The sequence below is a fragment of the Podarcis raffonei genome, chromosome 5 (assembly GCF_027172205.1).
Source record: "Podarcis raffonei isolate rPodRaf1 chromosome 5, rPodRaf1.pri, whole genome shotgun sequence".
Taxonomy (NCBI): domain Eukaryota; kingdom Metazoa; phylum Chordata; class Lepidosauria; order Squamata; family Lacertidae; genus Podarcis; species Podarcis raffonei.
The window spans coordinates 39,590,793-39,605,395 of NC_070606.1; the positions used below are offsets into that span (position 1 = coordinate 39,590,793).

General features: G+C 41.3%; 1 protein-coding gene across 1 annotated transcript in view; it reads right to left on the reverse strand.

Annotated features, from left to right (window-relative positions):
- BLNK (B cell linker) overlaps positions 1-11,657 on the reverse strand; it is a 93,249-nt gene extending 81,592 nt beyond the window's left edge. The window contains exons 1-2 of the mRNA XM_053388791.1: positions 11,568-11,657; positions 8,674-8,736 (exon numbers count right to left, since the gene is read on the reverse strand). Coding sequence (XP_053244766.1) covers positions 8,674-8,736; positions 11,568-11,642 — 138 coding nt within the window. The 5' untranslated portion in view covers positions 11,643-11,657. The remainder of the gene's footprint in view (positions 1-8,673; positions 8,737-11,567) is intronic.
- Between the last annotated feature and the right edge of the window lie 2,946 nt (positions 11,658-14,603).

The following is a 14,603-nucleotide window of genomic DNA, read 5'->3' on the forward strand; positions in this document are numbered from 1 at the left end:
CACTATCAACATTTAGAGTGGAAACTCCTCATAGGGAAAGGATTGTTCTGCTTGTTTTCCTGTAAAATGTACATTAACAGCTAGCAGTAGTAGTTGTTGTAGAAATAACTTGCTGATGCATTAGAAACTGGAAAGGGAACTGGTAACTCCCCATTCTCAAGAGAATATGGAGAGGGGAGCCCAGGTAAGCCCCACCCTGCTTAACCGACCATAAGACACGGCACACAGACACCATTTGAATGGCAATCCCATCAAATATTCAGTGGGGACAAGGGAACTTAGCTCCTAGGCATTGGCTGCTATGATCCCCAACAACTTGAGAAATTATGCTTTCTTTTATGCCTTTACTAAACCTGGTGCTTTTAAGATTTTTTTGAGCAACAACTAACATTATCCATGGCTATTAGCTATGGTAGCTGGGACTCACTGGAGCTGTAGTTCAACTTAACTGGAGGGCACCAGCTTGGGGAGGGCTGTTTTATTCAGAAACATTCATAGTTCTCTCCCTCAGGGCTTTTAGTGGTTTTTCCAGTGAGTTTCACAGCTCTTTGCCCCCTAGCTTTTCACATCAGCACAGCTACAATTTGTGCATACGCCAAGAGGTGTCAGTGAGTGGGAATGCTAAGGCTTAAGGACTATGCATCATACAGAAGCATCTTCTAGCAAAATAAAGGATACATATGCATTTTGGATTAATATCACACATGGATTAAAAACCCAGCACTGGAAACACATTAAGCCTATGTGTATATGTGTTGACTTTTTAGATGAACCTGCTATATTTTTGCCTTTTTCTCCTCACTCACTTACTTGGCTTATTACAGATCGGTGACAGTTTAGTCATCAACAGTAATGGTTACACAACAATGCTTAACTTGGCTTCTGTCTTATTCTTGTAGGAAGAAATAAAAATACAAAAATATGTCTTCGCTTTTTATAGTTTGCATTCCATTGGAGGCATATCGACATAGCTTGTTAAAGAGACTAAGAGCAATTGCCGAGGAATGCAAATGTGCTCAACTACAGTGGTACCTCGGGTTACAAACACCTTGGGTTACAGACTCCGCTAACCTGGAAGTAGTACTGTTAAGTTGTGGGTGAACATATCAGACGACACAGCGATTCTTCAAACAGCTCTTGTTTATTCACAGGCCAGAACAGAACAGAACTGAAGGGTTCAGCCAGCCTGCTTATATAGAGCTCCACTAGAACGCAACTGTAAGCACTTTCTGTAACTATCCAATCACTGAACGTCACTTTTAATCCCCTATTTGCATATGTGGACCTGAGTGAAAACTATCTACAGTATCACTCTGCTGGCCCAGGGTGAGAACTTCAGTACATAACAAGTACCTCTGGTTAAGAACTTTGCTTCAGAATGAGAACAGAAATCGCATGGCGGCAGCAGCGGGAGGCCCCATTAGCTACAGTGGTACCTCAGTTTAAGAACGGTTTCAGGTTAAGAACGGACCTACAGAACGAATTAAGTTTGAAACCAGAGGTACCACTGTATTAAATCCTCTAAACTCAGGTTTTAAAATAGGTCTCCTCGTTCTGTTTGCTTTAAATGCCGTTTGCTTTAACAACCTTTCCTTGTTAGAACCCTCAGCTTCTTTCTTTGAAAAATGCTAGCAATAGATTACACCAGCCTTTGACTGGGGGCTGATGGGAGTTGCACCAGTCAAAAGGCTTAAAAATGCATCATATAGTGGAGAACAATATGTCAAGGGTAATCCAGAAAGCTTTAAAATAAAGAATAACTCTCAGATGAACAGTAGCCCTTCCTCAACACAGCAAACATAGATTGAAAGTGTTTTGAGGCAGATAGCCAAGCACTGTAAATTCTATCTGTATCTTTTTTTAAAGGCACCATTCCCTTTCTTTATCGGCAGTAGCTGGCATGCTTACAGTACATTAACTAGGCCACGGTTGTCATTGGTAACATCTAGTAAGCATAAATAATGTAGATCCCTCCTCTACTTAAAGTATTATTGATGATACATACCTTTATATAAAAACACACACACAGTGAAGCAATATCTTGACAGCTATAATAAAGCATTAGGTTCACACTGAACTGCAAGGCAAGTGTTAAAGATGTCCCATCGCACTCTACGGTTCTGTCGTTCCTCTTTTAAAACCACAAATCTAGAAGGGGAGATCTCTTTCCTCTTTCACTCAGTTTATGTTTTGGCCACAGCAGCCAGTATAAAGCTGAATGCTGAAAAATAACTAGGAAATAAGGTAGCCCTTGGGAATGACTCTACAGTACATCCAACTCTACCTCAGAAACACCCTTTCACTGTGGTTCTAAGTGGAAAGTGAGTTTAGTGGCCTCTGAAATCAGCTGCAGCCTGCAAATGAAGGGTATTGGGACTGTTGATGCAGTGCAGCACTCCCCAGCCGTAAGGGATGTGGGAAGTAGAGGGAGCCAGGAAATATAAAGCTAGCCAAGGAGGTTAAGAAAGAACTACAGATTAAAAGAACTGTTACAGGAATAAACAACTCATTGTCTAAAGAGATTCTCCAAGGTTCTAGCACAGTTGTGTAAGTGCAGGGATGATGTAAATACTGAGCATGGGGGTTTCCTCCATTTTGTGTTTTCTATGTTTGAACTAGAAATGGAGGAGACAAAAAATGCTTATTACCTCCACTATTTATTCCATTTAAAAATAACCAATATCAGGCAGAGCAAGTGAGATCTATCAGCCAGCCACAACTTCCTCCTAAATATTCCATTCCCACCCAATAGTCAGTAATTTGAGGCCCCACTTTCAGTACTGCTTATGTCTGCAAAAGTTAGGGAACAGTCATATTGCTCTGTTTCCGATCAGAGCATGTCTTGAAATGCTGGCTAAAATCCTGTAACATTTTATACTACAATTCCCGCCCCCAGGCTGTTTTTCATTTGTCCCATTCTATGGTTCAAGAAGACCATAGAGTGGGACAAAGAGGATACAGTAATGTGGTATCATCACAGAACAATCAATAAACCAGAACGATGTGTGCACAGCACAGTATGAATCCACTATTAATGCACAATTATTGTATCTGGCATGTTGTGTATACCCACAAAACATCACCCGTCTGAAGGGGGTCCTCCAGTCCATAGCCACTCACAGACCCTCCGAGTGTCCCTATTTTCCAGGGACACCCCTGATTTAGAGAAGCCTTTCCAGATTCTGATTTGATCCCGGAATGTCCCGCTTTTCCTTAGGCTGTCCCTATTTCCATTGGAGAAATGTTAGAGGGTATGGAGTTTTCCAACCCCGAGTCAACTGAAGGCAATCCTGTATAGGGAAGGTTCTTTTTTAAAATGTTTAATGTTTCATTATGTTTTTATATACGTTGGAGCTGCCCAGTGTGCTTGGGCAACCTGATAAGATGTGTGGGGTACAAATAGTAAAATTATCATTAAGGAATAGACATCTCTATTTTCATTGGAGAAATGTTGGAGGGTATGCACCCAGCATGCTCAGTCCTCATTGATCCGTTTTGCCACCCTCAGATTCGCCCCCCTTATGCAAACCTAGTTATTTCCCTAAGCTTGCCATGGGCATAGCCAGGATTTTTTTTTTTTGCGGGGAGGTCTTTTTTAGGGAGAGCAGGCCTTTTATTGGGGGGCAGAACTGATGTGATTGGTCAGTTAAGTATTTCTATTGTTGTACTTGATCTAGGGAGGGCAGCTGCCCCCCCCTGCCCCCCTTTGGCTATGGCCATGAAGCTTGCTGATACCTCCCTCTTTTGCGTAGATTGTACTGTTTTGGCTACATAATAATCCACACTTGGAGAAAGATTTCATTACTAGTACAGTGGTACCTCAGGTTACAGACCCTTCAGGATACAGACTCCGCTAACCCAGAAATAGTACCTCGGGTTAAGAACTTTGCTTCAGGATGAGAACAGAAATTGTGCGGCGGCAGTGGGAGGCCCCATTAGCTAAAGTGGTACCTCAGGTTAAGAACAGTTTCAGGTTAAGAACGGACCTCCAGAACGAATTAAGTACATAACCCGAGGTACCACTGTATATAAGTTTTTGAACACTGGTTATGATATAAGTTTGTCTCTCGATTTTTCTACTTTGCCTTCTTGAATCTAGTTACACTTTGGAATGACTCTGGGTTCAATTTAATTCAACCTAAGAGCATCCTCTAGTTTTGGGTTCAAAATGGAAAGGGAGCTAGGTGGTCTTGTGAGATCAGTGGCAGCCTGAAAATGAAGGGCTTCAGTATGTTCTCCACGGCAGTTCCAGCATAGCTAGTGATCTTAAGGAAGGCTATAAAGAAGTGACGATGGGAAGCATGAGACAACTTAAAACCATTGGAATGAAAATGGGATTAATACAAGTGCTCTGTTTTTACAAGATAATTTTAGGATTGTCACTATAATACTGGTGTTGGGAACTCCAGTCATAAGGATATGTATTATAAAGCAGTACAGTAGCTGAATGGAATATTTTTATACTGCCAGTTATAAGGAAATAATATCATACACAGCTATGGCATATCACTTGAGGTCTTTTAATTCCAGCAAAGGAATGGTGATGACTATAGTAGGCATCCTTTTTTTAAAAAAACAAACCACCAATGACAATAGTACTGGCTCTGAATTGCATGGATATAATATTGCCTGGGGCCACAGACATTACCCACCACTCATACCCAGAAGCTTTTCAGAATGCCAGTGTAGGGGCATGCAGACTAAAAGCCTGGAAACAGAAAGTGGGGAGCTAGTAGCAGCAGCACAGGGTTCAAGCATCAGCTGAGGACCCTACTTCCTTTAGAACCCTATCTATGAATACCAGCATTAACTTGAATGATCTATGATCACTGAGCTTCAGTGTGGGAAGATAAAACACCAGAGCAACATTCAGACATAAAAAAATGCATTCATAATAGTGTGATCCTCCATACAGCTCTCTTGAATCCATGTCCAGCCCACGGTGTTTTGCTCCCTGAGCAAATGACAAGATGGCATCCCCTCTTAATTCCACATACAGAAGCTGGTTGGATTGACAGCCGAAACCCCTTTCAATGCTGGCAATAGGACAGCATCCTCCTCTGCGTCTTCTAAGGATAGCAATTCAGATTTGAGGGGTGCAAGACAGCTCATGCACATCACATGCAACTCAGTCCTCTAACACCTTACCATCATTTGTTGTTGGGTCACCTTTCAAAGAGAACCAGAAGCTGGAGATGGACTGGGTCCAGCCCTGTGCCCAGATCAAGCAAGGGAGCAGTAGGGTGAAAAGAAGTCAAGTTTAAAATTGCCTGGGATGTGTGATACCTGCTGCCATGAGCCAGGAAGCAGCTTCCCAGAGAGAGGAAATCATCTGGTACAGGGTTGGTGCTGTTTCCCATGTTTTGATTTTGCTGAACTGTTATTAGCTGTTTTGATGAATTTATTGTTTGCTTTATTTATATGTTTCTGTGTTTAATATTATGGTGTTTACAATGTTTTCCCCCTCCTAATGCTATTGTGGTTGCTGTGAGCCGCTTTGAGCTCAACATTTGTTGTTGGAAAAGCAGAATGCAAATATTAAATAAAATCAACCTCCCTTCCCTTTTAGTGTCTGCTTCCTGAGTCAGCCACCTCACTCTGCCTCACAATTGGCCTGGCCCTGCTTGAATCTAGGTCAGAACCTGTGGCCCTCCAGATGTTGTTGGACTACAATTCCCATTATCCTTGACTATATTTTTGGTTCTGCAAGCTGGGGATGATGGGTATTGGTATCCAGCAACATCTGGAGGACCACACGTTGCCCGTACCTGATCTAGATGTTGAGCCTGCAGGCTAGCACCAATTAACAACTGTTAGAGGCAACCTGCAGCAAATCCATCACAGTTTAACAGGAAGGAAAATTATCAGTTTGTCTCACTCCCCTGCTTAAATGGCAGCTTCTATTGCTTCTCTTCACACAGACACACTGAGGTTACATCATCCTTAGCTGTGGGGGTGAGGCAATGTCTGCTTTTGCCCTATTTAGAGGACTTAAGAGCAATTGTCTAATGATTACGCTTTTGGCTACCAACAAGCCAGCAGTCTTAAGATGCCATGAGTTTGTCATTGCAACACAGAACTACTACAAAAGCAGTTGGGCTATAATAGGCCCAAGGCGGCTGAGAAATGCGCAAAAGAGGCACACTCTGGATGAATCTGAGTGCCAGTTTTATTACTAAATTTTGTGCTTGTTGTTTTAATTCTGGACCAATTAACTGAAGATGCTTTGGCCTGCTTTATGGCACCATTGGATATTTGCATGGCATTAATTGCCAGGTTTTAGCGCTCTATCCAATTGAATCGCTCAGACTCATTTTCAATTAACGTGCAGTGTTTGACATATGATCTGAAACTAAACCACCCCCTAGCAATAGTTTTATATGTTTGTTCTGTTACTACACTCTCTTCCCTCGGTAATGAATGTTCAGTGCTCTGAGAAAAATGAAGCCAATTGCGTCTTCTCAACTTGGCATTTAAAACCCTTTGAATTGAATCAACTGCCACCTAATTTGGAAAAATGCCTTGCAAAGCAGGACTGTTTCTAATCTAGAAAGGGAGGAGGGAGAAATAAAATGCCATTGAAGATATTCTGCCCTCATGATTTTAATTACAGTGAAATACATACATTTGCTTAATTTATTTGATTGCATTATTTTAGGGCTGCCATACGTCTGGATTTCCCCAGACATTACCGGGATTCCAAAGATGGAATTGATGTCCCTGTGGAATTTCCGAAAGGGGGCGCTTTGTCCTGGATCTTAGGCAAGTCAATCAAAAAAAAGCTTGACAATTTTGGGGAGTCTTGGTTTTTACCTTTTGAAATATGGCAACCCTACATTATTTGGAATCTTAATATGTTATATCATTTAATATGTGTGCAAGGAATGAACAGTAGAAGATAAAAGAAGGTACAGATTTGGGTGAGTAGTAGGACCAGTGTGATGGACGTTTATGTGTGGAAATATATGTAGAAAATAAAGGACACATGCCATAGTTCAGTAATAGCCTGTGGATTACTTTGAAAACTCATTTGGTACAAGGAAGGTCCTATTGTCTGGAAGCTTTAAACCAGTCTTGTTTTTGCCAGTGTTTCGGGGAGAGCAAGCTGATATTAGACTTGGGGTGTGGGCACCAATCCCATGGGGAGAAAGCAGTTAGTGTAGTAGGGTGAGGAAGCACAGCTCTGGGCCTTTTTTCAGAGCAGGAGTGATTTCATCACCCACCCCGGGTGTCTTCGCTGAGGGGGTGACATTTGGCGCGCTGCCTGCTGCGACCCCCAAGCCTACCCTGAGCCGTCGGGGAAGGGGGGGAGCTGTGCCACTTTGCCAGCAGAATTCCCCCCTTCCCCCTTTGTTTTGACAACTTGGGGGAGGCTTGGGAGTTGTGGGTGGGTGGCACGCCAAATTGGCGGCTTGCTTCGCCCCCGTGGGTGGCTCGCTCTGCCCCCGGCTGTGGGGTGCGCGTGCCGCTCTGGGCACCCAAGCGGCTATCCCACGCCTGGGAGGGCACCCTCTGTGCCCCCCCTTGGGAGCATGTGGGCATATGCTCTGCCCCTGTGTCAGGGTAATTTGATGGTTCCTCCTTGCTCTGGCAAATGAATGAGGTGATAACAAGACTTTCAAGTTCTACAATTGTTAGTGACAGATTAGCATTAATGAAGTTGCATTCTCTGACTGTAGGATTAGGGAGCCACCTAAACTTAGTATAGCTCCTTTATTTATTTTACATGGTCCCTGTACACAGGGGGGAGAGTCTCGCAGGGCACAAGACTAATAATGTTTTCACAGCTTTATCCCACTGAACATAGCACATAAAGTGTACTTTTGTTTCCTGGTCTGCAGGCTGTTCCCCAACTTTAGAACAAATTCTCTACAGTCATGAGGGCTAAAATCACACACTTCTAAAAACAAAACCCACCAGGGAGTCATATTCTGCGCAAATTTCAAGACCGTCAACTGGCAGAGTGCATACAGCCATAAAATGCTAGTTTCTCTTCATGATTCCTGTATGATTAAATTTCATACAGTCTTCCTTCAAGAAGCAGGCTCTGTATATAAAATTAAAATTAGACACAGACTTGCAGTCTAAATAAAGCAAGACTCCTAACAGAAGGGAAGGTCAGTGAAGGGGAAAGGCAGGGAAAGCTTTTTCCAAATATTTTAATTTTAATTTGTGCCTGTATTTGTTTATCTTTTTCTTTTTAGTTTAAATGAATAGTTCTAGATTTGTAAGCAGCCTAACTTGCACATAACTAATCACTCAGCATTGGCAAAATGCCATCAGAAGAATAAATTTACCACGGATTTGATGTTACATTGTCAACGGTGTTGAGCAATATTAAATTGTGATGAAAAGTGAAAGAGCCCATGAAAGTTCCTCCAGATCTCTTTTGTCACATGACATTTCGTCACTTATGGTACTTCTTGCAACACAATTGGAAATGAACTCTAAATATATATTGCTTGGCTTTTATGTTTAAGGTAAGGAAACGTTCACTTTTCTTTGTGTTCATTTTATATTGGTATTTTTCTGTTGCCTTCATGCATCTGAGTCTGAATACTGGTGTTACTCTATCAGTGTTATACAGTGTGAGGGCACGATCATTGCTGCTCACTAAAAGGGAGGCCATCTTTCTGTTAACAATTTCTAAGAGAAATTATGAAAAATGCTTACCAAAAACCGAGCTCCGTCTATCTTTAATTTTTCCACTATCCGGGCGCAGTCATGCATCCCACACTGAAAAGGAAGAGGGAGGGAAAGGTGATATTAGAACTGGTGATATGTACATCACACAAACCTTTTAGATGGCTGTCAGGCTGACATAGTGCCTTGATGAATGTTCATTTTAAGTACAGTTTCTATTTATTCTCACACCCACCGAGTGAGGTAAGTTAAGTGAACAGGTGGTAACTGTCATCCAGTAAACTTCATGACTGGGTGGAGATTTGAACCTGGGTCTCTACATCCCATTCTGATACTCTGATCCCTGTACCAGACTAAGCCCCTGGGACATGATCTCCCTAGTATCATGATGGCCAACAGTTTTTAGGCATGTGAGCCACAGAAAAGGAGACATAAGCCCTCCTGCTGGCATCCAGTTGTGTCTCAAATTGCTGTTGCTTATGCCACACGTGTGACCTGTGTTGTAAAATAGCCAGTGACATGACCTATTAATAGGCAATTTGGGTAGGATAAGTTTGTACTAAGTATTTCAGTAGAAAGTTCTCCACAGTTCCTTTTTTAGAAGATTGCTGGGTCATTTCCTTTGGAGTTGTTGTTTCTTTTAAATTTTACACAACACTATTTTGAAAACGTCATATTTTCTTGACCTGTACCCTGTACCATGGACAGATGTGTTGTATGTCTAGATTTAAAGAGGAAGTTAGCAGGAGTGGAATTTTTTTTTGCGGTGCAGACATCCATTGTAGAAATGCAAGGTCAGGGAAAAACAGTACAATAAAATGTGACTTCTAAAAGATTGCGAATTTATAGAAGGAAATAGAAGTGAAAAGCAAACACATTCAGGATTGCCCTGTTTAATGACATAAATACCTCAGTATTATATACCCCCTTTTTTGCTAAATGAGAATATTTTGACAAAAAGGCTTTGTGAGTGCATAGTTCTTGCTTCACTTCCACATCCCCATAACCTTTTACCAGGTAGTACCCTAAGTGTTGCTAAGTGTGTCAAGGGTTGCAGCTATTCTCTAATCAGCACCATCAGAGCCACTGTGAGATCACACATTCTACAAATGGTGAAAATGACAAGGATGTGATCAGTTTAATAATACCGTCCCCCTGCTTGCTTCAGAAGCCAGGACAGGACAAACTACTGAAGAGAACAAGGCTGCAATATGATGAGAAGGAAGAAAATAAATATTTATCCTGAGTGAGGAAGGGGAGCCTACAGTTACTAGTAAACGTAAAAATTAAAGGTAAAGGACCCCTGGATGGTTCCATCCAGTCAAAGGCGACTATGGGGTTGCGGCGCTCATCTCACTTTTAGGCCGAGGGAGCCAGCATTTGTCCACAGGCAGCTTTCCGGGTCATGTGGCCAGCAGGACTAAACCGCTTCTGGGACACTGTGATGAATGCCAGAGCACATGGAAATGCCGTTTACCTTCCCGCCACAGCGGTACCCATTTATCTACTTGCACTGGTATGCTTTCAAATTGCTAGGTTGGCAGGAGCTGGGACAGAGCAATGGGAGCTCACCCTGTCACATGGATTTGAACCACCGACCTTCCAATCAGCAAGCCCAAGAGACTCAGTGGTTTAGACCACAGCACCACCTGTGCCCCACATACAATTACCAGCAGTGCTTTTTTTCTAAAAAAATGTTTAGGGGTACTCTCAGTTTGACTCAAGAAAATCAGCATTTTACAGTTCAGATCAGGAAAAATAAATACAGTAAATGGACAAAAGTACAAAGATTCACAAAATGTTTAGGGGTATGTGTACCCCTGTGTCCCTCCCCAGAAAAAAACACTGGTTACCAGTATGGTTGTACACACATACACAAGAATATTGTTTTCAGCTGTTATTCCTCTGCTGCCTTGCCTCCGCTGCAGATGGATCTTACAAGCTTTGCTTAGGTATTGTCCACATTTGAGGAATATTCAGCTGTTAATCCCCACCCTTCCCTTAAAACTAGACTGGAGTAGTCCTCCAGTAGATTCTGCAAGTACGGTAGATTCTCCAAGAACTGGCACAGGGATGGGCAAATCTCACAATTTCAGTTTCTCTCTCTTATCAATCAGCTTTCAACACTGTATAGTACAAGGTTCAGCATGGCACAGAATGTTTTATTTTGTTTTTATACATGTTAGAAGCCGCCCAGAGTGGCTGGGGCAACTCAAGTCAGATGGGCAGGCTACAATTATTAATTTATTTTCATTTCATTTCATTTCATTTCATTCATGCCAGTGTGCATTTTTTAAATCCCCCCCATAAAATCAATCATTTTAGTGCGATTTTTTCCAAATGTAAACATCTATGTACTTATTTTTGCCTAACATAAACTTGTATTGCAAAGCAATTTCTCCTAATATAACTTACAGCCTGGTGAGCCCCTTGAAGCTGTCAGCTGACTTGTTGGGTGTCACATGGCCGCCATAGCTGAGGGGGAGGGATGATCCCCTTCAAGAATTCTTGAACCCTGCATCTTGCATGGCCAGGCAGGTCCTTGCGTTGGGGGTAAGAGGAGAGGGTGCAGGCAGTTTTGAAGTCAAGAATATGAGTCTGCTCATGGCTGCGTGTAGAGGAGGATCTTGAAGTTGAAATGTTACATATGTTAACTGTTCTGCACCCAGATTCATATTCCTAATGGCAATCTGACAACTATACATGTTGTGATAACATTCAGTATGACACAGGCGACTAAAGAAATATTCCCTTTCTTGGTGCTTTAGGCTAATAATAGAAGAATTTCACAGGCATATTGCCTCTAAGAGCTTGCCACCAATGTCTTCAAAAAGAATGGAGTAATCTTACATCAACTCTTTAACTGTGCCTGCCTCTTAATCTTTGGACAGTCAATTGTCTAGAATATCACATCAGTCCAGTACCTGTCTCAGGAGATCTGCCACTTGAATAGCAGTCCAAGTCTCACATTCTTCTCGGAAGGGTAGTTTTGTGGCCATGCTGGGTCACCCAACAAGGGCAAACTGACCTGCTTCTTCTGGTAAAGCAGAAACTGTTTGCTTTACTAAACATTACTGAGAGATTCTGGAAGTTATTAGAGGAAGTGTCCTTCGCAACTTTTTCCCCCCTCCCTGTGGTCGTCATTGCTTAAAGCTACACATCCCTTTACAGTGGCTGCACAGTTGTTAATGTGATCATTTCACATTTCATTCAGTGACAGTCATTCTGCTCATAAGCTGTGATGAACATGACAAGGAGGCAAAGATGTCTCACCACTAAACGCAAAGCAAAGATCAAAAGCATATCCACCATCAACAGCAAGTTTAGATAATGGTGTATTGCCAATGTGACGTTTACTGGAGTAAATGTACTGGTGTATTAAGTTTTGTATGTAGGAAATCTTTTATCTTGATTTCTTCAGTGTTATTCTTTATCAAATCACATCTTAAAATACATATTGCTGGAAGCCCTGACTTCTGCCATTCTGTTTCATGTAAGTGTATGTATGAATATGTTATAGCAAATATTTGCAACCCCAGATAAATTCGTGAATGTCCAGAAATTCAGAGATATGCCAGTAAATGCCGACAACCTATCCCTATTAAAATTTATTGTCAACATTCACTGCTGCATGGAAAAAAGGAGAGAGAAACAGATGTATTTTTAGAATCCACAAAATTAATTCGGGATTTTCAGCACTCACATTCTGTGTTCTTCAACTTAGCTCCAGGTGGCATCCTTTGGGGGTACTGAGATTGGCATCTCCTGGGAACAGAGCCTTTTTAGTTGTTGCTCTTACGTTACTTTTCTTGAAAAGAAGCCCATTTATGGTTTTCTCTAGTTTCCTTTTGGAGATGACTTAAAGTATGTTCATTCTGTCTGGCATTTGGGGACTAACTTGAGGTGTTTTCATTGTTGTTTCCTCGCTTTTGTTTTTGTTTCTATTATTTTTCTGTATTGTGTTTTACATGACAGTAAAGCTGTTCAAGCTACCCTGAGAACAGATGCGTTAAAACGTGGAGCGGAAATGCCACAAACAAGCAAACAAAATAAGCCTCCTTAATGATGTTCATGATAAAATAGATGCACAAACCTAAGTGAGGACCTGTCCCCCCCCCCAAAAGTTTAATGGCAAAATTGGCCTTGAAGAGATTGTATCCTTCAAGGCCAGTTCTTTCCTTACAGTTCACATTGGGGCATTGCTAGGTGGAAACTGGCCTTTGAGAGCACCTCCTATGAGCTTTCCATTAGCCAAGCCTACTGTGTAGAACTTTTTCTGGTTTCCACCAAACACACACACACAAACTAAGGTTAGTTTGACAACAGAATATCTTGGCACTAGGGATAGATGAATCAACCTATTTCAGCCATCTCAGGTTCACATTCTGTTAATTTTTTTGAATGCCACACACACAAAAATCACATGTTGAATATATTCTTTCCACAAAACATGCATTTTTTTTTGTATGCGTTTCCTCTTCAGATATCCTTTGCATGCGTTTATGTACTCAACTATAATGTGAATTTGGAGAAGTACAGAAACCTGAAGAGGAAACTGCCTTCTGGTGCATTAAGTGTATATCAGGTCAGTTTGCTTAAAAATGCAGGTCAAACCAAGTCTACAGATGTCCCTATTTGTCACCAACATATTCCTGCTTCCAAAGCAAATTCCGGCACTTAAGTCACACTGGTGATCACAGAGTTCTGCACAGAGTTGTTGTTGTTGTTACTATGCCCCGTGTCATTAATGTGCACTGCATAATCAGAATTAGTCAACATAGGTCCCTCCTCCCAATGAGCTTACAGTCTAAAATAGACGGTGGAAAAAACGGAGCTGCATTTTTGTAAGCTAAAGCCCACCATGTTCTTATAAATATAATTATACAGCTATAGAAGCAGCATAAATCCTGCCTTTTAAAGATCAGTCAGTAACAAGCACGTTGCATTTTTGGAAGTGGGAGAAAAAAAAGATACAATGGAACCTTACCATTTAGAAATAAAGCTGGAGGAATGAAGTTATCACTCATTTCGACAGAAATCAGCTTGTTTCATTCGGGAATCCTGAGTCACTGTGACATGACAAATGTAAAAGTTTCCATCAAGACTGGAGGGCGAGGATATTCTGTTCCACATCCTGCTTTTCCTTTTCCTGTTTAGTATTTTCTGTGCTAATATATATTTTAAAGACTGAAGTAATTACTTTAAAGTCAGGTCTCAATCTCCCATTCCTATGTTGGAGTTTTTGTATTTAGAGGGATTGACGCAAGCATATTTCTTGTCTTTTTTTTAAAAATCCAAACTATTTAAAACTCCTCTTCCACTTAACAGGAAGCAAATTCCTAAGTCTTGTTTACATGGATTGACTACTGTAGTCGTTAAAGTAATTTCTCACTGTACCCATTAAAGCAGCAGTTAATTGGAAATTATACTGTTAACCTACTTGCTAAATTGTAGCAACTTGCTCCCATGGGTGTTTTATCAAGCATTCAACATATGAAATATGCAACATCCTTTAAAATCAATATTGGCATTACAGAAGCAGCAACTATCAATGCACTGTGGTTATTTAAAGCATAAATGCATTTTATTAACAAGCCTAATGCAGACAGATATGAAGATACTGTGTATAGAGTATTTAAAGAACAACTTACCACATACAAGTGTTCTTCTTAGTCATCAAACTGCTTAAAGTCCAGAGCAGTTGCTTTGTCTATTATTCCTCTGAAAGCTAACTGTTCTGTGTGTTTGGAGGATGATTGACAAGCTAGCTGTGCCCAGTGGGAGGGAAACAAGAAGCCTTTAAATTCATAAAACTAGTTCAGGGAATGCATTGCATAAAATCCCGTGCAATATCCCCAGGAAGATCAATTATTATAATCCTCTTTGCAAAATTCACTGATAGCTTTCACTGGTGCCTGAATAGGTCTGGAATTTTAACATTTAAATTCCCAGTTCTGTGC